The 25,816-nt window shown below is 38.7% G+C and overlaps 1 protein-coding gene across 1 annotated transcript in view; it reads left to right on the top strand.

Annotated features, from left to right (window-relative positions):
* AFAP1 (actin filament associated protein 1) overlaps positions 1-25,816 on the top strand; it is a gene marked incomplete at both ends in the record, with an annotated part of 47,014 nt that overhangs the window by 8,014 nt on the left and 13,184 nt on the right. The window contains 5 exons of the mRNA XM_009573040.1: positions 4,506-4,614; positions 9,265-9,476; positions 12,514-12,693; positions 22,764-22,856; positions 24,530-24,614. Coding sequence (XP_009571335.1) covers positions 4,506-4,614; positions 9,265-9,476; positions 12,514-12,693; positions 22,764-22,856; positions 24,530-24,614 — 679 coding nt within the window. The remainder of the gene's footprint in view (positions 1-4,505; positions 4,615-9,264; positions 9,477-12,513; positions 12,694-22,763; positions 22,857-24,529; positions 24,615-25,816) is intronic.

The raw sequence follows: 25,816 nt of genomic DNA, 5'->3' as shown, positions 1-25,816 counted from the left end.
TCTTTTTAGTGCCTTAGTGATTTTGAGTTTATCTAAAGGCTTTCATACCAAGTGTGTGGCAAGTACTGGTGCCCAATTTCCAGCCTTTACAGTGGTACAACAAAGCCTGGTTGAGATGTGCAGTCTAATTTTGCCAATTATATTGGTACTCAGTTTGTTGATTCATCTTGCTTTCTGGACATCCATTTTTTTACATGTGGGGAGAGGGATCACATACGTGTGAGCACTCTTCCCCCTCCAGGCTGAGGATGCGGTGGGGTTGTACAGAGGTCAAGTCTAAGCTTGGTCCAAAGCAAATGGCATGTGCATGTGTCAAGGTTTCTTCTTGACAGCCCACATTTGCCTGCTGCCTTCTGAATAGCTTTATTATGCATCACCAACGTGTGACTGCTTTTCCAGTCTCATGTTGCTGCTTTCAGTGTTGAGGGGTTACGTAGCAGCTGGCTCCACGGTCTGCCTGGATCCGAATTGGTGGTTGATCTAATAACACACGTGCGAGCATGGCCCTTGAATTGCTGGCAGCCTTTTCCTGCAGCGCGGATGTACTGACAGTCTCTGCTGAAGTCACTGCTTTGCACTGAAAATCTCCACGTCCTAAATCATCGCATAAAGGGAGGTGTTTCTTTCTATTTCCTACACAGTGTAAGTCTTCATTGGGGTGTAAAGTGATTTTATATCCTCAGGCCCCTGTACGATGACATTTATTTTCCTCTATCTTTCATACTGCTTTCCACACTATATACTTCCGTATTGTCAGCAGATATCAGCTAGACTATCCGTACAACAAAAGTTACTGCCTATCTTGGTAGGTACCCTTGGCCAGAAGGGGGAAATAAAGTATTTTATCTCCTAGGACAAAGAAAGAAAGAGTTTATTTGTGGTCTGCGGAACACAGAGGGGCAGGTGGAGGGGAAGGCCATAATACACCATAAAATTAATATTTCCACTAAGTCTGTTTCATAGCGTCCAGTAGAATAATGAGGTTTACTATCCAGGTAAATATTGCTTACTATTTGGAGATATTTGTTTCTTTCTCTCAACAGTCCCTCTTGTAAACTGGAGTTGGGCAGCCCGTGCACAATCCAGTCTTTCAGAGATCTCAACTCTGTAGTGTAATTATTACGCCGTGCATTTCTTCATTTCAAATAAAGCATCTCTCATTTGATCTCAGACCCAGCACCTGACAAACATCTTTGTCAGTATTGCTTCAGTATTACTGGTATTATTCTGGGCAACAATATCTCACTTATCTTTGTCCTTTTTCCTCCAATGAGATAAAAATAGTGGTAATTTTTTTTCTAACTCAGTTCTTATTCCTGTGATTGAGCAAGGTTATTTGTCTTGAAAGGCAGCGTTCTCTAGTTTTCTTCCCTGTGGCCTGTCATAAAAAAAAATAAAAGTAGGAATTTGTGCTAATGCCTTCTTTGCAGGTTGCCAGGTCTTTCCTCCTGATACCACTCAAACTACACATGTTCTAGGGTTTTTTGAGATTTAATCCTTTTATAGAATATGTAAATAGTTTTGTGGTTTTATGGCCTTTTTATTTTTCAGGTAAACTAATGAAAAGTTATTGAATCAAGAATTATTTCCGTTCATAATTCATAACTTCATCAAAATTCTTCCACTAAAAAATTGCCAAGTTGAAAGAATTAAACAATACAACTAGCAATAGTAAAAAAATTAAAGCACTGTAAATATTAGTAAGTAATATCAGAATGCTCAGATGTACTTTTTACATTTCTTGATGCTCAAACTCATATATTCCATAGCTCCCAAAAGATGCAGCTGTTTATGATACAGATTTGAGTGAGGTATTTTTATTTTGTATTTAATCAGTTGGATTTTCTTTCAATATTAAAGCATCCTTGCTTTAATCAGAAAGTATTTAATGTTGGATGTTTCTGTTTCTCCTAATATTTTTTTTTTTAAATCTCTTTTATAACTGTTTTCAACTTTGTTATGGCAAGCACTGCAAAATGCATTTCAGAAAGGAGGGCCTGGTTAATTCAGCAATGGATTCCATCTGTGTTGACGTTGGCTGCACAGCCCAGCCCGCCCCAGCTGTATGAAGTAACTGGTGCTCCAGCAGGGTCGAATTCAGACAAGCACCATTTGTGTTTCATTTCCTTTTTTCTTTCTTTCTGAATAACATTTTGTCTAAAAACAAGGAATTTTTTCCCCCCGATCTTTATTGGAACCTCTTATTTGTTTCTGGATAAAAGATAGCTTTGAAACGTTGGTGCTGTGTCAAGTCAAAATTGGAATGGCTCTCAGGATGGGTATTTCCTGGGTGAATTAGGTTTAATAATGATAGGAATTTCATATATCATATATACACCTGACAGGGAAAATAGTTTAAGGCTAGACCAAGATATTAATATATCTGTCTTATGAAAGGGGTGGTATGAATCTACACTGCCCCAGGAGCAAACCTTGACCCCGACTCACTCGAGCAAGGCTGTGCCTACCTGCGTGAAGGCAGAAAATACAAACTCTTTGGAGGCAGTTCCCCCTATTGTGTCTAGCAGTCCAGGCCACACAGAGCTGATGTGTGCAGGTGTGTAAGGCAAAATTCATAATGTGCTGTCAATTTTCCAATATTAATGAACATGTAATATTTTCTCATGTCCCTTACACCTGTTGCACAGCAGCAGCTAACCTGGAAAGACTATTTGTTTTGTGATTATGTGCAGATTTGCAATTTGGGGTTTTTTTCAGCAGAATCACAGGGAAACTAAAAGTCGTATTTTTTCATTATTTTGCTTCTTTGACAGATAATTTCTCTAGCAAAACTGGTCTGTGAGGAAAAATCATTTGGTTCACATTGTAGATAACAGTAATTGCCATCTCTTATCTGTAATTGAGTGTGACACATGAAGTTGGCTGTATCATTTGATACAGAAGTAATATTAGTGTAAATCTCAATCTGACCAAGAATTTCTGTGTTCAGTCACAAATCGGTTCATTGTTCGTGAGGAAGTTTCTGATTTTACTCAGTGCACAAAGGGAAGTCAGTGGTGGATTGGATGGATGAGGGCAGGTTTATTCACTAGTTCCTTGCCTTCCTGCACATCGAGAATACACAAGCACTTACCTGCAAGGTCGAATAACCTACTTGATATGAATTTAACTACAGAGCACACTAAGGGTGGGACTCGTCTTGCTGATGTTGTTAAGAATTAGGTGTCTGGCATAGATGTGTAATTGGTAATGAGATTTGGAGATGTCTAGCTCAGAAACCTGCAATGATGAATCGAAGCCTGAAAGTGCCCACAGAATTAATTTCATTACAGTTAATGCCACGTGTTATCAAAGCTCCGCTTCCTCCTGGGTAACCTTAGGTCAATAGCAAAAGAGGAGTCTAGGCACTGTGGCTTCATCTATATTATGTGGAAGAAGGCTCCATGCTCCTACTGGACTGTTCAGCCCATTGAATTGCACTCCAGAAGTGTCTGTATCTGACCATGAGCAAAGCCCACCCTGACTAGTTTCTTACTTCAGTATCTCTGTTCGTTCGCCGAGTTTAGACTGGACCAGTCCAATGCAGACAAACACCGTTACATCTCTTTCATTACACGAAAAAAGAGAAAAATGTATTGAAAAAATGTTACTGCAGAAATGAGACTCTACTTACAAGTTATATTTTTGTAATCATACAATAAACCACTGGTGTTGGAGAAAGACTTCAGTATTTTCTCCAGTATGAAAATATGGAACTAAAAACCTGTGGCAAATATGAATGAGTTCTATAAAATACAGTTATTTTGGTACTTGTTAAGGAAATAGAACAGTAGAGTCATATGGAAGAAGTCATAGAGTACTAAATTTACTTTGTTACTATATCAACATACCAGCAGTAGGTCAGTTTTAAATTTAAAACAGGTTTATATTTAGAAAAGAAGCATTTTAAAATTTGACCTGGTATTTGAAATATTTATTTTATCATATAATAGTTTCTTGATGTTTCAAACTTTTCCTAGGTTGTAGCTCAGTTTTCACTATGTAGAAAGAGCATTTTAAAAATTAATGTCTATGTTAAGAATTGATTTGCCATTGAAAAACAAAATACATCATGAAAATATGTTCTAAATTATCTGTCCTTTATCTCTGCCAGCCCAGGCTATTCAGCTTTTCTAAACTGTCCAACCAAACTGTTGTTCACTGCTACAATACGAATTATTTTAGATGTAAAATACTAATAAATAAGCCTTAACACGGTAAAATGCTCTATGCACAGAAATCTCTTTCCTACACAGACCCTTTAAGTTTCTAGTTCTTAGAAAGAGAACTATATCTTTTCAACATTTTTACCACTTAATGCTGTTGTAGAAAGGACTTCTTTTAATGTAGTTATCTTGATTTTGGCATCCTTAACAATGGCAAGTAAGATCGTACTATGTTTATATCCCCAAAGGACTCGGAGTACATGCAGGAAGGTTCTGCTTCCTCATAATGAGTGATAGATGTTCACTTTTTCTTTTTCTTTCTTTTTTTCATTTTTTTAGCCACCAGATAATGGGCCTCCACCATTACCAACATCTTCCCTTCCCGAAGGCTATTATGAAGAGGCCGTGCCACTTAGTCCTGGAAAGGCTCCTGAGTATATCACTTCCAGTGAGTAATATATATCCAGACCAGTTTCTGAGCAATTGGTAATTCCCGTGTCTTTCAGCTTTTTTAGTATTCGACACCTACATGTCTATTAGTGCTGTGGTGATGTGTCGTAAGCGTGGCTTTGACCATTTGGGGCCGGTTCTGGTTATCATCACTGGCCATGCATTGGTTTGATTTGCACAACCTGTTTTGGTGTGCACAAACCAGGCTTCTTTTAGAGGAAACTAACCTGGAGCTCAAGTTAGGTGCACATAAACATGTTTCAGCTGCTGTTGGAGACAGAGGGTCCAAAGCAGCCACTGGTCTTTTGGACAAAGTTGAACCACGAAATGGTGGGGGCATTGGGCCAGGAGTCCCAGTTAAGTATCATCTAGAGTAAAGCCCTCTAAACTGGTGATACTGTAAATGTAGAGATCTCAGAACCTGGCGCTGATCTGCAGATCTACTGGTATGCCTCTATTGCACTGAATTACTTGCTAAAACAGACAAATCAAAAAAAAAAGGAATTATTGAAAAGATGTGATTTGCAGCATTACTGATGACACATTGTAGATAGGGATAAATCACTCATACTGGCTCCCACAAGCCATGCTTGATGCACATGACAGTATTTTTGTGACTACTCATTCAAAAGGCAGAGGGCTGCCTCCTAACTGACCACCAGAACATCTTTCTGCAACACAGAAATGCTCTTTCTCACGTCCAAGTACTTATTCAAAGACCTATGCACTTAAGCGGAGCTACGCTGAGAGCACACTGATGAACCGATGAAATGACTGCTGTGAGCATTTACACAGGGTCAGTCAACAGGACATTATGTGCCAAAAAAAGGCAAAGATTTTCCTTTTTGCTGCTTTTTTTGGCTGGGGTAATTTATTACTTGTGTTTGGCTGATTTATCACTAGTCGTTATTTTCTATGGCCCAAAGATTAAAGGCATATCTTCCCCCATTTTACAGGCATTTTTATTATTTGAACCAGAACAAATGAATAAAATTATATCTCTGTTCTTAAAACACATGCATAGGAGTCACCTTAGAATATTAATTTTTCACTTGTACGCTGCACAAACTGAAGTTATCTTAATTTACCTAAGAAATTCAAGGTAAGAAAGAGTTTCATACATTGTAAAGCAAATGAAGGAACATACAGTCTTACCAGAGCAGCAAAATCACTCCTCTCTTCATTTCCCCCCTTGAAATGCTGCAGGGTGGTCCTGCTACACCCTGTAATCTGGTGAACTGCTGATTTGTGTTTTGTCATTAAACAAGAGTCATGCTTAGGCAGAAAAATATTAACAGAACAAATATTAATAGCACTGCTAAATGATTGCCTAGGGAAAAAAAAGACAAAATATGAAACTGATTTCTTACTCTACTTAACCATCCAAATCCATAAAAATATTTAGGATATTAGCCTTAAAAGTTCATTAATAATTCCATAATGTAAGTATATATATCCAGACATTTAAATCTCTGTTAATGTAACTTACCATCTCACTTGCTGTGATTTTGCTGTATTTTCTTATGTCCTGAACTCCTTATCATCTCTTTTAATTTGTATTAAAAGTATTCTGCTCTTCATCGGTAATAAAGTTGCTTTTAAATTCAATATGCCATTAGTAATATATCTCCACTCAAGAGAACTTCCACTAAATCCAGTGTGTGTGGTAATTAAAGCCACAAAAGCAGTGTATTAACCAAAGATGTGATCTTAGCTGTTCAGACTGTTTGAGGTGGAGAAGACCATGACAAAGAAGTGCTAAAAATGTAAGAAGTGCAAGAATAAACTGTTAAACAACTGTTGGGATAGATATAATTATCTTAAGTAAATATTCCTATGGAATATTTTTGTAATGTCATTAATAACAAGGAGGCTTACATACCATGTGACCTACCTATAAAGGCAAACAGCAGCAGAAGAAAATTGCAGAATATAGATCATGAAAATGAAATATCTGTAACTTCCCCAAGTCCCTATAATCTGTTTGTAAATCAACACTTGCATGTAGATGAAAACAAGACTGTATATGCCTTGTCTGATAACTCTCTTTCTCTTTATTAAAAGCTACTGGTCTGTACAATATGCCTAAATTATTACAGACCAATCTTTGGAATATACTATTACAAATAATGTGAAAGTCCACTGTGATTTTCACCCCCTAACAGTGGAAAATTTTGATGAAGATAAGTGTGAAAAGCCAATGTCAAAAGAAGCTAGAATAATCAGAAAATTCAGAAGATGCAAAAAAATGTAGATCAGCAGTATTGGAACATGTTGTATCAGTGAATCTCAGTCTCTGAGACTTTAGTAGACTTAATAAATTTTGGAGAGACACTTTTCATCTTTACTACACGTTTTGTATTTTTTTCCTTTCTCTCACCCCCTTCCCACTCCAAAACCCAAAGAGTGTGTTGACTTGAACATATACACAAGGAGTTTTCAGATCTTACCTATAGTTTACTGTCAAGCCTGTTTCATTACCCATTGTGATGAGACAATAAGAGACAACAGGATTTAGTCACTAGTAGCCTTACCTTTACACAGTTTGCTTCCACAATTTAGCATTTTTTAACAGGAAGTTTACTGCTTCCCAGATTCGGTTCACAGTGAATATTAATTGGAAGTGATACTGCTTCAAAACCCTTTGAAATTATATGTACATGCTGGATTTCTCTGCATAACTTTCTGAATGTCTGCTAAAGCTGTTACGTACGGGTAGTAGACGGCCTATGCTATTTATGTTAAAATAGTCACGTTACAATGTGAACAGAAGCTAGTTTGTGTCCAGAGCCTGAAAGCCTTGTTTTGGTCATGATAGAGCAGTTTGGAGAAACAAAGAATAGAAGCGGGATGTGGCAAAGAGCAGCAAAGGTTTCAGCCCGGATGCTATGAGTACTCCAGGGTGGTCATCCTGCCTCGTGTGAGTCACACAGCAAACTCTTCTTCTGGCCAAGAGTCCCACAACCCAAGGAGAAGAGAAATATGGGGAGTAGTTAATGGGCAGGATATGGCAACAGGTCCCCAGAGATCCCGTTAGACAATGCAAGGATGGGAATCCAGAAATGTCAGCCTCAGAAGCTCCTGTTGGCTTTCATCCTCCTATAAACAGAGATTTGGATGAACTTGCAACTGCTCTGCCAGCAGAGTTGCTCTGCTGATCACACAACTTACTGCTAACGTGAAATCTGCACTTGGACTGCTTGTGAGCCACATAGGAAGTACCTGTAGGATATTTAACATGCAGAATTTAAATCTCTACTTTGAAGTCTCAATCAGCACTTCCTACAATTAATTTAATTAATCATCTGAGGCTTTTACCACTTGCTGGTATGGAGCTGCCCCAAACCAAACACTTCGTAGCAGAATTGACCAGAAGATGGCAATTAAATTAAATTTTAAAAATATGTTTCAAGAGCTTGAAATTTTATTTTCATTTCACTTTGGAATGAAGATAAACTATTTTGTACGCTTTTGTGAAAACACAAATAGGATCAGAATATCTAGTCTTGATTCAGAGATGTGAGGTCTGGGTATATCCCATTCTGACTCTGCACGTAGGGAGGAACTGATTTAGAATGAGCTTTCCAGCAATCCACTCTCTTGTCCTTTTCCCAATTGTCCCAGATCTCTTTCCTACATCCCAACTGTGTCCTAAATACCTAACTAAAGCAAATGAGAGATTTTTCTTCCACTTTCTGGCCTAAAAATATATCAAAGTCTACTTGAAATGTTTGGATGAAATTTCAGCTACTGAAAATATTCCAATCAAGACTCTTCCATGGGAGCATGTGCCAGTGGATAACAGGCATGCCTTCAGGTGTTATTATCTGAGGAGCTTTACTTATACACCCACATAACCAAGTAAATAAGTATGGATGGTGGAAGAGAGGGTTCTGTGATAATGGCAAATTAGTTCTGTAGTTGAGGGGACTGCTAGAGCTGATTGCATTGTTGAAAATGAAAGGCCTGAACAAAGATTGTTTAATTAAAAAGGAATCTTGCCATTACATCACTGAACTTAGAGCAGGATTAAACTGTTTAGGATAACATAACAAGACGTTTTTTGTAGAATGCCTTCAACTCTGCAGAATCCATAGTTCAATGAACAGCATTGTCTATTCAACATTAATTGTATCAGTGCAGGTGCTGTATTTGAGAATGATATGAAATGTTATGATAGGTAGATAGTGCCCCATAATTTACTCTTGTGACCTTTGTCATATTCAGTGTTTGTTTCTTAATATGCTGTATTAATATTGACACTTCTGTGCCTACATTTTGCATTATGCAATAAGGCAAGATGAAGATGTTTCTCTGTAAAAGAATTACAAAAGATGAAGTTATCTGCTAAGTAATATTTTGAAGATAATAAAAAACTACCTAAAATTCTAACTATTTATTCCTAGCTCATTCTTTCAGTTAAAATTCCCCAGGCATCAGTATGGGTCTTCTATAAAATTTCATAATGGAATAGCATCTCTTATTCATTTAACTTAATGTATTGATATTACTAAGCACTGAAACAGTAATTTGTTCATGGCTGACTTTCAAAAGCCTTAACTTAAAATGAACCCTGTTGAGATTTTCAGTTGTTTCAGTACACTTTATTGCTAAATGTTTTAATGACACTTTTATGCTTTTCTTAAAGATTATGACTCAGATGCTATGAGCAGCTCTTATGAATCCTACGATGAAGAGGAGGAGGATGGAAAGGGGAAGAAAATGAGACATCAGTGGCCTTCCGAGGAGGCCTCTATGGATCTGGTGAAGGATGCCAAAATCTGTGCCTTCCTCCTTAGAAAGAAACGATTTGGGCAATGGACCAAACTACTGTGTGTTATCAAAGAAAACAAACTACTGGTAATTTTTATTTTTATCTAGCTATATTTTCTTTGTACGTTTTAGTTGATGTATTTATTTTTACAGGAATCTGGTTTTTGGAATATGTTCTGCAAACAGTGGCCAAGTCTACAGTAACCTCACGAAAGAGTTCGGTCATGATTTACCCAAGAAGCAGAGAAGCACTGAAATTGTGTATCATTTAGCCACTTAGAACTTTGATTTTTATTGCACTTAAACTTAAACCCAGGCAGTTCCCTGATATTGGAAAGAAAGTCTGGCCTATTAGCTTCTAACATATTTCATTTGGAAAAAAAATTGCTGAAACTGTAAATCCAATCTTTCATTCCCTGTGGACCAAAAATCTCATAGGGAGCTTTGTGTATGAACTGTTGGAACAGACCGCTGGAGAGAAAAGTCCCTTGTTAGACTGAGCATTCACTTGGCAGCATATGCCGTGGTAATGTATACACTTTAAACTAAACCTTTGCCATCTGTTCTGCAGTAATTACAGATGCAGTATTCACATGATGCACAGCTGCATTATAGAAAGGAAAGAAACAAGTGGATGTATTTGTTCCTTAAGCATATCTGTTATGTTTCTTTCTGATTGGAGGCACCAGTAAAAGATTCCGTAAGTTAGTAAATTATCTGCTCATAGATGTCTTTTTGTTTTCTGAAAAGAGGGCCTAATTGAGGGAAACACTCATTTCTGTGTCATTATAAACGAACTAATGCTTATAGTAATAAATAAGTTGGGGTCTTAGGCACTCCGTGTCTTCCTGTCTGGTGCTTCCAGCAGTTGTAACTAATTATGTAACTAATAGTTACTGCAATATCCCAAATGTTAAAAGCTGATTAACGGGTGATAGAACATCTTATGTAGAACCTCATTATTCTACACTCGTATGACAACATAGCTTAGATGTGTTCACTTTCCAAGTACATTTATGCTTGTGGCGGTATAGGAAATAACAGAATATGAAATAGAGGTGTCTGGGTAAGAGGTTTCTGAAAACATAGCTGGAATCCATTTGCCAGTTTTCAATGGTTACTGAGGATTTAATTTTTTTATCCTCCTCTATTTAAGTGTCGAAAAGAATGTTGATTCCAATTCGGTTTGTATTATATTGTTATAATGCCATTATGCTTAGTCCACATTTTTATCACCATATACCAGGATCATATCAAATTTCAGAACCATCTGATAACAGCTTGAAGAAAAGAAAGAGGGGAAAAAACAGATTTTCTCTCAAGTCACACAATATTTCTTCTACAATTATATTTGTTGTTCTGTATAGAAATATGTTCTTTTTTGTATTTTCATTTCCTTTAGCCACATGTGTGGTCTGAAAAGCTTTGGTTTTTTCCTTATAGGGATTGTCTTTCAGTAATTCTGTAATGGGGCTTAAGAAAATAAAAATCACAATAGGAGTCTAACGACCAAGTTACACAAGATTGGTTTATTGTTTAAAGGAGGACTTAGACATTTAACTTATGAGATATGCAAGTAAAACAAATATATGTTCTTAGGGATGAGTAATGGCTTGTGTTATAAATGCAGCTGTCATCATAAAACCAAAATATTTTAATTAGAATTAGACATTAGAAATAACTTTTAGTAGGGAATAGTTTTTCACTTAAAGTCCTTTAATATATAAATACTTCAGTTTTAGTAATGTATAATTACAAATAAAATATTTAAATTAATATAAAGGGAATTACATGCTGTTTATTGCTTCTTAAAGAGACTAATATTGTATGTTTTCAAGATTTCATAGCTTGAAAACTTAATATTTTTTTAATGTTACAAACTTAAAATCTGTGACCAAGCTAGAGAAACTTTGAGTTAATGGGCTTTGGAGAGGGAAGGAGGATTATGAGTGATTTGCAGAGGCTGGTTTAGAGTGGCTCTATTTGCTCAGCCTAAGTTGTAGTGTTTATAGCATACTTTTAACAGCTACTGTCTTCCTGACAGTTGCATCATGACTGGAATACTGCCGCAGACATGCAAAAGTTCATGTGCTTTTCTCTGTTCACATTTATACTCAACTATTCTATGTATGCATATACTAATTAGTCTTTAATTTAATACTAGCCTTGTAGCCTTTGTGCTTATTTGCATGAGTAAAAGCCCAATTTACGTAAGTATATAAAATAACTGGACATTCATATACACAATTAAACGTTGTTCTGTAGTCTGGCACTCTATGACAACTTGGTGAACCTCAACTATACTGATGTGTTAGAAGACGGGAATAGCGACTAGGTCTACAGGACAAGTGGTGTAACGTGAAACCCTTAATCTTTAGATCACCAGTTTAAACATAGAGCAGGTCATCAGTGATCCAGGATGAAATGGCTGTTCATTGATAGCACTTACAACTGAAGGAAAAAACATCGGGTTAGTCATGTAGTTTTATACAGGAGCTTACAGAGTAAACTACCATGGAAATTTATGCGGTTTTGTGCAGTGACTGATTAAACTGAATTAGCTAAAAAAGTTACCATCCTGTGACTTTGCCCCCTTTCCACAGTGTGACAATTTTTCTACTTATCTCAAGAAAAAAAAACAGCTGAGTAGGGCATGTGCCAGCACCTTTGTAGCTGCAGCGTGTAGGCACTGGCATAGGTTTGCCTTGAAACACCAGGCTGTTGCTGCAGGGCAGGGTAAGCATCTAGGCTTTGAAGTTGTTAACTGTACAAGTTTATTCTGCTGCTGCATGTGAACAGATATCCTAAATCATCCTCTTCCCACCTGATCAAGCTCAAGGTTGAGTTATAAGGATAACGCAGAGAACCTTAATGCTCTCCATATGTTGTACCTGTCCTGCAATAAAAGATGTCTATTAATGTCAGTCTGGAAGTAATTTTGCTTTACAGAGGGGATGAGGAGGAGAAATGCAAAGTTGGCGTTGGCTGAACTCTGTGGTATGTGGTAAAGGGGTGCGCGGAAAATATTAAAAATTAAAAAATAGCATTTCCATATAATAACAGCTTTCCCCCAAGGTTCAGAAAGGTGGTATCTAACTTTTGAACTTTCCTTACATTTATTTAGTGTTACAAAAGTTCCAAGGACCAGCAGCCACAGATGGAACTGCTCCTGAATGATTGCAGTATCACATACATTCCCAAAGACAGCAAAAAGAAAAAGCATGAGCTGAAAATCTCGCACCAAGGAGCGGATGCCCTGGTTCTGGCAGTACAGAGCAAAGAGCAGGCGGAACAGTGGCTAAAGGTAAGGGGGGATTTCTGACCAGGAAGTTTTCCACCCACAAAGTGCTTCCATTGTGCTCAGTTGCTGTTAAAAACTGAGATACAGACAGTAACATTCAGGCAAATCCAGACCACTTAAATCCCATCTAATTTGGGACTGCAGAAATACATGCAGTATAATAATGTTCTGACCTTGGAGCAACTCCTTGGGCAACTAGCAGCTCAGTAATACACAGCTGCTGCTGCTGCGGCTGCATATGGTTTGCACTGCTAATTGCACAGTAATCTGGCACCGAGAGAAGAGGTGGCAAATTCCCTTCCATTTTCGTCCTCAGCTCATTTTCCACAAAGCTTTGGTGGTGAGAGCACACTGGCAGTGAGCTGAAGGTTCAAATTGCCTAAGGTGGAGGGGGCTGGCACCCAGGTTGCTTTCTGGAGTGGTATATACGCATAACTGCCATAGGCTACCCTGCAAAAATCGGGCATACCAACATCACAGTCCCGTTTTTAAAAAGAAGGATCTCTTGAGGAGATCCTGTTTGAATTGCTCTGGATGGAGAAAAATCCTTCAGCTTCCTGAAGTCAATTCAAGTTTGCTAATCCTGGTTTAGCAGGATATCATCTGTTAGGGTTTGTTCTGGGAATGCAGACTTCTGAGAAATGGGATTTTGTCATCTTCCACTCCTTTCTGTTCAGTGTCTGCAAATGTGGAAAATCCCAATGCAAGGGCTGCAGTTCTAGCTCCTAACCAGATTACTAGTATTTATGTTGGACTTTGCCAGTCTCAAATGTGGAGGTCAGTGAAGTAGTGTGGGAAACTATCACTGCAGTTTCAGTAGCTTGTTTTAAGACCTTGAAATCCAGCCTTTTAAATGCATGTAAAAGCCTGAATGCATAAGACTCATCAGGCATTCTCCATGCTGTGCTCTGATCTAACCTTCTATGGTACTTATTTTTCTCAGAATAAATTGTATTTTTCCAAATTCAATCAAATTAAACACAAAGGAATTTCCTGATGGCAGATAGTTTTTCTGGAGAAGAGGGGGACATAAAATGCAGCTTAAGAGGGATGAGTTCTGCTGTGGGCTAATTTAGTAAATGGAAAATTAATCAGTAATTTCCTATTTTGCAATATTTGAATACACCTTTTGGGGGTTTGCGGTTAGTGTGTGTGTGTGTTTGGTTTTGACTGCAAAGTTGTATCTTAGCTTAGAAAATGCACTCTCTATTGTCTTTTTAATAGAAATTAATCACAGCCATGTATTTGTTAGGCTTCTTCTAACATCAGTATCTTGTTTTAAGTTTTAAAATCTAGCACCATCCAAGTGTCCCACTAACTCACCTAGAGTTTCAAAAACACTGATTGGAATGAAAAGAAATTCATAAGTCATATTCTTTTCCAAGGGAATTCCGCTGTAATTAGATCATAGTAAGTGCACCATTATTTCATGTGTTGTTCTAAACTTGGGTTTAGTAATGCTGAATTAATTGGCATTTATCAGACTTCATTTCATAAACCATCCAAGTGTCCCACTAACTCACCTAGAGTTTCAAAAACACTGATTGGAATGAAAAGAAATTCATAAGTCATATTCTTTTCCAAGGGAATTCCGCTGTAATTAGATCATAGTAAGTGCACCATTATTTCATGTGTTGTTCTAAACTTGGGTTTAGTAATGCTGAATTAATTGGCATTTATCAGACTTCATTTCATAAATTTTTTTTTTTTTTTTTTAAATTGTTTATAGAGCATTCCCCACACAGACAGGCCGCTAGATTTTTCCATATCCCAGATGCTTCTGCTACTTTAAAAAAAAAAAAACAAAAAAAAAGAAGATTTTGTATAGTTGCATGCTAACAAAGTTATGTGTGCTGAAGGTGAATGGCTGGACAGTATGTTATCTGCAAAGCATTTGGAGACAGTCTGACAGCACTTTTTTTAGTTCCTTCATGCTGCAAAGCTCTCTATTAATAAAACTCTTTCAAGTACATGGCAACGCTACTGTACACTCAACTTCCAAGTCCTTAGCACTGCTGCAGCACTCTCTGTTCTGTACAGTACAAATTGCCTATCCAACAGCTAACCAAAAATGGTCTGTTCAGCTCTTGCAACAGCTCCAATGTTTTCAAGAAGTATAGCGCTTTGAGATAAAAGCATTGGGTTTTGTATTTTTAAAAATGTATCAAAATTTAAGTTTGGGGTTTTTTTATTATGAAAATAATTATTTTTTTCATTCAAGCCTTACTTAAAATGAGCATCTGAAAATCATATGTGGCTTTGTGTAGGAAATTTCTATACTGAGAAAGAGATCGCTGCTTTGTCTTGGGAGAAGCAGTTTGAGCTTTCCTTTTGTCACTCAGAGGGGCAGGGTTGCCCCCAGCTCTGTCACCTACGTGTGATTTCTGTAGTTAATAAAATGGGCAGATTCAGAGACTGACAATGAGAAAGGTCTCTGCAATCACATTTTTTAATCATAACATACCTTCGCTGTAAAAGATACTGTACCAATATGTGCCGGTGGAGCCAGGTTATCACTCAGGAACAACAGGTTCTCATGAACTCATATATAAGTGTCAAATTAAAGATCTACTCTTGAGCCTGAAAAGCTCAAAATGGCTTTGGAGGCCAGGTTTTCCCATGAAAGCTAAACCAGATGATTTTTTTTTAAGTCAGATGTAATTGGTATAAAATACTTTTACTTAAGCAAATAATTTTAAAGTATCTATTGGAAAACAAGTGTGAAATAAATGCAGAATATTTTAGACCTTTTTTGTAAAGATGACACCAAAAAAACCCAGCTGATAAACTTAGTGCAAATTGAAGTCTAGACTGGAAACCACAAAGGGAGTTTCAGGTTTACCAGCTAAGAAATGCTTGATGAAAAAAAGATAGCTGATGTCACCTAAGAGCCTGTCAAGCTTTCAGAGCAAGGAGTGTAACTAGTATAAAGTCAGGCTAGAGCTGAGATCATAGCAGTAATATGGTGTGCAACATAAAGTGGTGGAATTTTCCAGACTTGAGTCCTAAAATGTTCCCACAAAAATGTACATGAAAAAATGTGTGCAGTAACACACTCAGCCCCAAACATGAGCTTTTCCCATGCGCGCTTGAGTATGTGTGCGTCTGTGTGCGCTTTTGTGCATTTGTGGTCAAGTAAGGTCTTAAATCTGCCTGTTTGTCTCAGCACATCCAACGGACTGGTTGAAACTACATTTATTTGTCAGCATCCCTGGGAAATGCTGCATTAAAAATAAAAGGACTACTAAGAACATGACATTACAAGAAGATGCTTGTTTAGTGGCTTCATTCATACAGATGAATGGGTTCTGTGTGCAGGACCTTCGGACGAGGCCACAGAAAACTGCTCTTAATCTTAAAAATACATGGATGCCAAAGAAATTAAGTTCTGAAGTAGCTTCTTGTAGAAGAGCAGTAGAAGAAGGAAATGATCATGGTGTCTGGTCCCAAGGCCTTCTCTTCCTCTTAGCACTGCCTCCTGCAAAAATGTATTTCTGTATTATCATGCATGAGAAGCGATCTATCATTTTGGAGTACTGGCCTTGATTTTCCTTTTTCCCTAACGTTAGGTACCCTTTGTTAACTTTCCTTCATTTTACGGTGTGCAGGCATTTTGCAGCAATCTCTTTAGTTGAGGGTCTGTAATTGAGCAGTGAATCTTTCAAGCATAAGTAGACATTTTTGCATCTGTCACTTTGACAATGTTCAGTCAGTTCTGAACTTGTTGTAATAAAAGGGATTTTTTGCCCTGAAGAGAGAAGAAAATCAAGGTTGTGACTGTATCCAGTCATCCAAAGACCCTGCAACACTCCTCGTAGGGCTGTTAATCCGGTTGTCCTACCCAGTTTCCATCTCTGATAACTGCATGTTGTCTCTTGTAAAAGTCTTTGGAAACATCTTTTTTTTTCACTGCCCTGAGCTTAGTGAGGGGAGTCAGGTAACTTCTGGGCTCTGGTCTTAATGTGGACTGAGTTTTACTGAAGAATAACTACTGACAGAGCTCTTCTTTTACCAGTTTAAATCGGCACAAAACTGAGCTTGTAACTGTAAACATTGTGTGGCTGGTTTTACTTTCTATGGGAATTTCCAGCTAGAGATCTCAAAACACTTCAAACATTACTTTCTTGGCTTAAGTAATGTTCCCCAAAGAGGTTATTAGCTCCATTTTGTAGCTGAGTAGAGTCAAGTGCAGAATGATCACACCTTAAAACTGACTGGAAAAAGTGCATTTGGGGATGCATACTCTGTACAAGTGATTTCCATATAGTGTTTGTTAGTTTATAAGTAACTTCAGGAACATACTGTGTCCCAAGACAGTCAGGCTGGGTTCTTTCTCCAACTGCACATCGTCACCAGCAGTGAAGGCTTTGCAAATTAAATTAAACTTCCCAGGACTTACACCCCTATTGTCTCAAAGAGGTGGTTTTAGATACCTTGGTACAAACCACGCCATGGTCAGTGTGTTTGCATAAGAACTATTTAGGGCATGATCCGGAGACGCAACAGTCTGAGCTGTGTGTGAGAGCTTTGACCAGCCTGCAGGACTGCTGCCAGCGTGCTTTGACAGCCGGAGGACCCCATCCTGGCTGTGAACCAGAGTGTGTTTGTGTGACCAGCACCATGGAAAACAATACATTACTTAAAAAAAGCAGATGCAATGTAAATTTAAAAAAAAAAAACACCAGAACTACAAACATCCTATTCGTTTGTTTTCTCAGGGATAACTTCTCTTTAAGTTCCTGGCGAAAATCACAAATGCAAGCTGTAGCAGATCTCAGGGCAGAACCCAGGAGGGCTGAGACTTGATCCCTTGCTTTCACCACGAGATAGTATTCCTGCTCTCTCCTACTGGCAGCTTTGGATGGAAAATTATTTAAATCATACCTAGCTCAGATTTACAGCCTAAAGTGCGGTCTGCATCTCTGCTCCGCCTGGGCTGGGGATGCAGCTCCCCTTGCATGGGGTACCTCTGCCCTTGCAGCAGCAATGCCTCCGGCCGCCCTCCCCAGCCACCCAGCGCCTCCTTTCCTGGGCTCTGCCCCATTCAGTGGCCATATATGGCAATAGACTTCATGGTAATAAAGCAGGAGAAAGGATACAGGGGTTGTTTTGGTTGAATGTGTCAGAAAAGTATTTTTAAGGGCATATACAGGCACTAAAGATAGGCTTGCTGGCTGCTAGTCTGCTGGAATCTCATCCCCACTTTGCTCAGACAAATGGCAATAAGGCAGAAGGATGAATCTTTTCAGGCCAGGGGATGCTTGAGAATGATGTTCTCCAGTACAGAAAGTAAAGGAGGTTTCTTTTTGAGACTTAAAGCATAGGCTAAGATGTGAATAACTTCTGCTTTTCCTCTAATTTATCTAGGTGAACTCCTTGGAGCATTTCTTCTCTGCAAAATGCTAAGAGAGTTTTGGTGCTCTCTGAAGGAGGAGGAGATTGATGCTAATGTATGTAGTGTGTAAGGGTCCAAAAGAGAGAGAAAATGAGAATTTAGTCGTGCCAAAATGATGAAAAGTCCCAGAAAGTCAGTACTCCTCCAACACTGAAAAAGGAGTGTTTCAGGAATGAGAAATACTGAGTTACATCTGGAGCCAAACCCTTTTCTCTCTGCTGTGTTGTGCATAAGCAGATTTCAGCTTTACCATATTCCTATCCTCAGAGCTAAGCAGCAGAGACAAAAGGCAGGGGATTCAGCCCGTCCCATTTCTAGCAATTCCTGTATTTGCGAAACACGTGGGTAGCTGGGGATGAGCGGGAGGGTTGGCTGGATGGATTTCTAGCCTGGTTACAGAAGTGAAACAAATGCGCAGTCAGGCCATCAGCTTTCTCCCTAATCACTTTTGAACTCGACCATATTAAAAGTGTGAGCTTCTCCTGTGAGTTTCATGAAAACACGAGACGAGACGAGATGCTGTAATCACATCCCTGTGGTGAGCACAGCCTGCAGCCTGAACTCGTCCCACAGTATCCACCAGCAGAGAGGTCTGCAAGCTCCTCAAACACAGGAAGACTCAGTCTTACTCCTTATCGGGTCCCAAAGAGATCAACTACAAGGAACCAGCTACAAATTTAGTACTTTTATGCAGAATTTGTTGGGTTTCTGTGTGGCAGGGTCTGGCTGGCAAGCAGCTGGCTTTCTGCTTCTACTGCATAGCCTGTGCTTTTTATCTGAAGCCTGGATCTTTGAAGGTAGCTGGAAAAATCTAATTTGATTCTTCTGACTTTGCATGTAGGGTAAGTATTTTGCCTCCAGTCATGGTGTGTCATTTAAAATAAGATATAATAGCTATAGGAATTTGTAGGTGATGGCAGGTATGAAGGTTTTATGGTAAATGTTGGTGCTTGTGCAGTAAGATAGTTTTAAAGAGAGTAATATTCCAGACACACCACGTGGCAGAAATTCCACTGACTTCACCCGTCACTGTCAATGGCTTGGAGCAGGGAATCTTTCCAGGTTTGTACCTGCAAATATTTCCCCTCTATTCCTCATGTCAATGCAATACATCGGTGTATATCCTGATCCAGCCGGGGATTCAGGACCTTTCTATATTATAAATAAGGAATAATAATATATTTCAAGCTTTTTCCAGGTCTCCATTTGAAAGAGGCAGTTCTGAAGTCTACTAATTGTAACGTTTTAATGGTAATTGTGGTATTTAAAATTCTTGCGATGGAATAACAGAAGATTATTTTAGATGTATTTAGTTTTGAGGCTATCCAAAGAAATGAAAGGTCTTCAGTTTTCTGATTACATTTGCTTATATATTTTAAATATTTGAACACACAGTCTGTTTATGATCTGTTTGATTTTCCTGGCAGATCACCCTCTGTGTGTGTGTGTGTATGTAATGTACAAAGGCATTTGTGGTGAGAAAAAGAGAATGATTTCCCTTTTCTAATGTGTGGGAAAACTTAAACTATTAATGGAGTATGCGCCATTACAAAGTATTCTCAGTACAGCCTTCCAGATTATGCCATTTTATAAAAAATAACACATTTGGGGATTCCTTTTATTTGCTTTCTAGTTTTGGAGCCATTGAGATACATTTATTCATATTTTCACACATTTCATTGAAATGGATAAAAGTTTGCTGACCTCCTTTCCCCACTCTCACTCACAACTATTTTTTAATGAAAATAGTGATCTTTTGTTTTCATATGACTCCAGGAGACTTCATAGAAAAATTGACAAAAACGCCGAGTCTTATGATTGAAATTATGCAAGTTGGCAACACTGGTGGAATGTTTTATCCTTAAAATTTTGAGTTAAAGCTATAAGCATGTGAAAACCACATTTATAATGGCAGCTGTCTGCAAACATAATTATAGAGAGTGCATCCAGGCAACCATTATATATTAAAAGCATTTCATCGTGGCGAGCTGTAGAAATATGAGTTTTATGCTGTGCATCAAACACAATTATATTGCACATAGAAGGTGATGAGCAAGTCTTTGCCACTGAACCTCTTGAACTCAAATGAAGTGTTGGATCCTTGAATATGCATTTACTTCAGATCTTGCCATGAACTTCCATTTGACAGTATGTCATTTTTTTAATTAAAATTTAATTACAACCCAATTAAACACTTTCGCTTCTCCTTAAATATGTGAGGTATGATAAGAACCGGATTTACTTGAGTGCATGACTTTGCACATACTATTCAGTTAGCGCTGCCAAATCATTTCCCTCTGTTCTGTCTGTAACTCCCATTACTATTTGCCTTTGCCAAAATTAACTAACTGTGTGGTGTGAGCAGATGCTGAAAACATGAGCCATTGAATCAGGGTCATGCAGGAGACAGAAATGAATGTTCCCAGAAACTGTACGGTCACATTTTTCTAGGAAGAAAACAGCAGTGTATTTACACCATATTGATGACCAGCAATTGAAAATAAAACAACACACATAAAAAAAATGCTGATGATTTTGGGGAATTTAGGGCTACGTTTAACTCTGAGGTGCAAATACTCTGCCACAGATATATCTAAATTTTCTGTTACAAAGGATGCCAAGTGCCATGAAATACTGTGCTTATGTTTCTGGGACAAGATATAGGGAAGTTCACACAGTGAAGAAAGGATGCTGAAGTTTTTTAAGATACTAGCTCAGAAATAAAAGTGTAGGTTCATTTCCCTGCTCTCCTTAGATTTTTTTATGTGACATTGAGTGAGTGATTTAATCTTTCTTTTGTTCCCGAGTTCTCCATCTGTAAAATGGGGCTGGTGCTCTTTCTTTCTTTATGGCATATAGTGCCTGTAATTTATGATGTGCTCGTGAGTTGTAGCAACACGGTCTTTGTAAGCCCATAAATATTTGATTTGTTTAGCTTCACCCTTAAAGGGAACTTCAGTGCTGTGAAAGGACTGTTTGGTGGCATCTTTAGCTCTTTAATGGTTTCCACATCAAAATTGTTCAGTTCAAAACTGAGAAGATGATGTTTGCTGTTTTGCTTTTCCTCTCCTTTAAAGAAATCTGGATTTTGACAGTTAGCTAATTGCTGTTTTCCCTGGAACTGGGAGTTCTCAGGCCAGATCCTCCTCTGCCAGCCAGGCTTGCTGTAAACACTGTGAAGGGAGGAGCTGGATGTGTAAACACGTACATGTACATGTAAAGGGGAAAGTTTGCATGTCTAGCGGTAATGCTTCCAGCAGAGTAGGGTGCCTTTCTTTTTAGCTCGCTTGGCTCTGCTGTCCTTGCGTGGCTGCATGGCTGTTATCAGCGGTGGGGAGCTCAGCACCCCCTCGGCATGAATATGGATGGAGAGTTGGAAGCTGGTATCATCAATGCAAGCAATTTCAGACTGATAATGGGGTGGTGGTAACCTCATGAGAGATAAAAAACTTAATTATGCCCGTAGGGAATCATCAAATGTCTTTGCTCATTTTTACATTTTTATCGTTTCAGGTTTTGAAGTTGTCCTGGTTCCGGCTGGGACAGAGTTAACTTTCTTCCCAGTAGCTTGGGGGGTGTGCTGTGTTTTGGGTTTGGTATGAAAGGAGCGTTGATGGCCCATTGATGCTTTGGCTGTTGCTGGGTGATGCTCACATGGGGCGGCGGGAGCACAGCCGGGGGGGTGGACCCAGCTGGCCAATGGGGGATTCTATACCATGGGGCATCATGCTCAGTATAAAACCCAGGTAGGGGGCGGGGGGACTCGCCCCCCGTTCGTGATACGCGGTTGGCGGTCGGTGAGCATTTGCATTGTGCATCACCTGCTTTGTATATTCTGTTATTGTTGTTGTTCTCATTGTTATCATTACTGTTCTACTTTGTTTTTTTTAATTATTAAACTGTTTTTATCTCAACCCGGGAGCTTTCCTACTTGTGCCCTCCCGATTCTCTCCCCCATCCCACCGGAGAGGGAGGGTGAGTGAGCGGCTGCGTGGGGGGTATTTGCTGGCTGGGGTTAAATCACGACAGAAGTTCTTCAAATTCTATCAAAATCTCAGTGAATTCAGTTCTGGATTTTTCTTCAACTTTTTAAAAGCAGACTTAATGCCATTCCCATTTCCGAGAACACATTACAATTACTTTGACCTATACCTTTATGTCAATATGCAAGTATAATACAAAAATACCACAAAATACCACTGCGCAGTATTAACTGTAAGTTGATCAGCACTTCATTAGTTCTCCAATAGCAAAAAAAGAGCAGCTGGGTAGTGTATTGTGCAAAACTCTTGTCCTTTGACATGCGGGACCTTGGATCTAATCCCACTTTTTCGCCATCATAATGAAATTAATTTGGTGGTGTCAGCTGAGTTCGTATTGCAAAACTAGCACATGGAAATCAGCAGCGCTGTTGGTTTCTTTACTCAGGAGAGGCTTGGAGCTTAGCTTGTCTGGAAACTGAAACCTTCCACCTCTAGACATTATGTCTCCTCCAGGTCGTACATGAAATGACTTAGGGAGGCAGCAGGGAGAAGTTCGTGAAGTGGCAGGCTGCCTGACACCTGCCAGCTTAGTAAATGTCTGTGGGATTCTCCTTCCCATCTCCCTTCACATTCGTATATAATTTCTCTGATTTGTATGTTATGAATAATTAATAAATTTTGCCTTGTCTCCTAAGGTTATAAAAGATGTGTGCAGCAACTGTACGGGAGCGGTGGACTCTGATGGGCCGTTGTCTAGTTCTCCAGTACACAAGACGGAGCTGGAAAAGGTAAAGTTATCACAATGATGAATGCAAAATTCCGTGTGATTACTTATTATAGAGGCACTGCTAGACACTGCATGGTTTAGGGGATGTTCAGACCACAAAGCTGAAATTGAATTTAGGTTCTAGATTTCATGTATTAACTTTTTCATGTTAGACCATTTTCTGGGGCAATCTTCAATAACTATTTCCTGACTCGTGCTACTGTTTTAGACTATTGGCCCCTGTGTCATTTTTGTTTGTTTGGATACATGCACACATCCTACAGAATTAAGACTTCTGCCATGTCTATTCATTTGGTTATGAAAAACCAGACTGGCTTATATCCATTAGCAGCTTCTCTTTAGCCACTTAAGGTGCAGACTAAGCAGGTCTGGTACATGTGCTGTGATGCAGAGACATTCTCCGTGAAGTGCAAAGAGCAAGCAGAGATGTGACCCTCAGGGAAGAATAGCTGAAGATTATACAAAAGTTTTAAGGGAAAGTCTTGTATTTTTGAGAATTTAGTTCTTGAAGAGCTCCCTGGGCATGCTGAGGTCACTGTTTTGGTAGACCCTTTCAATCATTCATGCCTCAACACAGAAACTTGGCTATTCACATGTGGTTGTCTCTGCTGCCTTGACTCAGCAGGATATGAGAGCAAGAATTAGGAAGGAGAACAGCCCTGCAGTGAACGATCAGTACATTACCAGCACCGATTTAACCCCCTGCTCTGTTAAGGCATCCATGTGAGCAGACCCCTCTGCAGATTCTGCTCAAAAGTTCCACTGACAAAGGTTTCATCACCAAATTCCTGATGGCAAGTTCTACCCCTGTAGTGGAAGGACGCTACAGCCAGTAGTGTTATGTTGCATTGCACCTGGATAGTAAGAGCAAAGCATGTTCCATGACAGCTTAGACCTCCTGATTTCACAAGGCAAAAGCTGTTGTGTTGCATGCTTGCACACACCTGTAGAGTATTAACAAAGTAACTGAAAGTGCCATAAAATAGTTGTTTTCTAAAATGCATGCCATGAAAGAGGGTAGCAAAACGTTTCTTTTTGTGATAATCTGTACATCTTCTTTAAGACTTCACCACTCAGGAGTAATGTGGTTGTCAAAACTGTGCTGGCATAAGCTCTTTACCGCGCCATCCTGTATCTCGTATGCAACCATTACAGCATAATGGGTGCTAAAAATTTATTTCAAAAGCCTCTTTTCTGTAGATATTGAAAGTACTGAAGCACCATGTAGGAATGCACTATTTTCTGACAAGTTGTAATTGTACAGGCATATGTGAAGCATTTTTTAAAGTCATAATTTAAAAATTATTCTTATCTGATCCATGTAATTGTTCATTGCTTAGCAGATTAATAAACTGCAACATTTAGAGTCTAGAAATTAATTTAAAATATATTGTGTAATAAGAGGCATTGAATTATGATTATTTCACTGTTTTGACTATACTTTCAAATATAGACCTATTTTGTGGTTTCTGTGCTTTTCTAAAGCCTATACGGCAGTGTAAAAAAAACCTCTAAAACTGTGTTTTTTACTACCATCTTTTGTTTGTCTTCCAAGTGGATGAGAGCTTAAAATGTGGTTTATTTCACAGTAAGCATACTTTTAAATTGACTCGCGACACTTCATTTGGCGAAGGTGCCAACATTGTATGTCACCTAATCTCTTTGTCCCTGCAGAAGTTGTCATCTGAGAGGCCAAGCTCAGATGGGGAGGGGGCTGTGGAAAATGGCATCACTACCGTGTGCAATGGGAAAGAACAAGGTACGTCTCAGATCCAGAGATAATTGGTGTAAATAATATGTTGATAGGTAGTGAAATACCTGGCTTTTGTCTTTTAAAAATAGGTAGTAAACTTTGAATATTTTTATTAGGATTCAATTGAACTTGAAAGCTGGATTATGTCAAGAGTGAATCCTTAAAACTTTGCAGTAACAGAAGGCATTTGATGTTGTCATTGTCCAGGTAAAATCAATATAATTAGTATAAGGAAACAGAATATAGAAATTTTGACTTGGCCTTTTGTGTGTTCAAAAGTACAGTTTTTTAGAGCTTGGGCGACCACTATAGGCAACTAACAGTTGCTTTTAGTAACTGTAACTGTACAGTGGCAACAAAAATAGTCGGTGTATAGCTTCTAAGCAAAAAAGCTATCATTGAATACTAGAAGAAAAGAATCATGAGTATTACATATATGTGTATGTATACATATATATATACACACAGTTTATATATGTGTGTGTATACACAGATACATAGATATATGAACTATTATGTATGGTTATTTATATTAACATACTAAAGTGTATATAATCACTTAGTATCAGTGGGTTTGTAAGTATATATGTATATAATTTTACATATCCTACTTTGGAGCCATGCATGTTTTGTAGTCCTTGTAATCTAACAGAGGCACATCCCAAACCCAGAGGGAATTTTTTCTGAGTTATATCTAAAAAACCTCAATCCCTATGCTCTCTTCCCCACCCCCCTCTCTGCTCCCCAAAGCGGAAGAAATTCTGTGACTTTGTTAACTTGCCATATAGCAATGGTATCGTTTAGATAAGACATCTTTCTGCAGCTGTCAAGCTGAAGGGTAATACGAGCTGCAGCGAGCACAATGTCAATATGTGGTGCCAGCGCTGTCTCGCCTTTTGACTCATTTCCTTTATCTTCTCTCTGGGTTGTTTTCCAATGTTTCCTGACTATACAGATCTCTGACATAGCCAACAGTACAGAAGAACGTCAGGTTTTGTGGTTTCTAGAAGTTGTGGTACATGGTTAGATTTCACCCTGTAAAATCTTCTACAAAGCTTTAAAAAGCACACTACTGTTTTAGCCTCTGAAACCTGCTGAGAAACATCTGTGACCCAAAAGCTGTGTCGTCCATGATGTCCAGAAGTGCCTGGTGGCTCAGGTGCCCCACAAGAGGCATGCTGATGGAGCATGTGATGCTGGAAAACCAG

This window comes from Fulmarus glacialis, unplaced genomic scaffold (assembly GCF_000690835.1).
Source record: "Fulmarus glacialis isolate BGI_N327 unplaced genomic scaffold, ASM69083v1 scaffold14322, whole genome shotgun sequence".
Taxonomy (NCBI): domain Eukaryota; kingdom Metazoa; phylum Chordata; class Aves; order Procellariiformes; family Procellariidae; genus Fulmarus; species Fulmarus glacialis.
The sequence above is the reverse complement of the archived record's forward strand: the minus strand, read 5'-3'. Positions and strand labels throughout refer to the sequence as shown.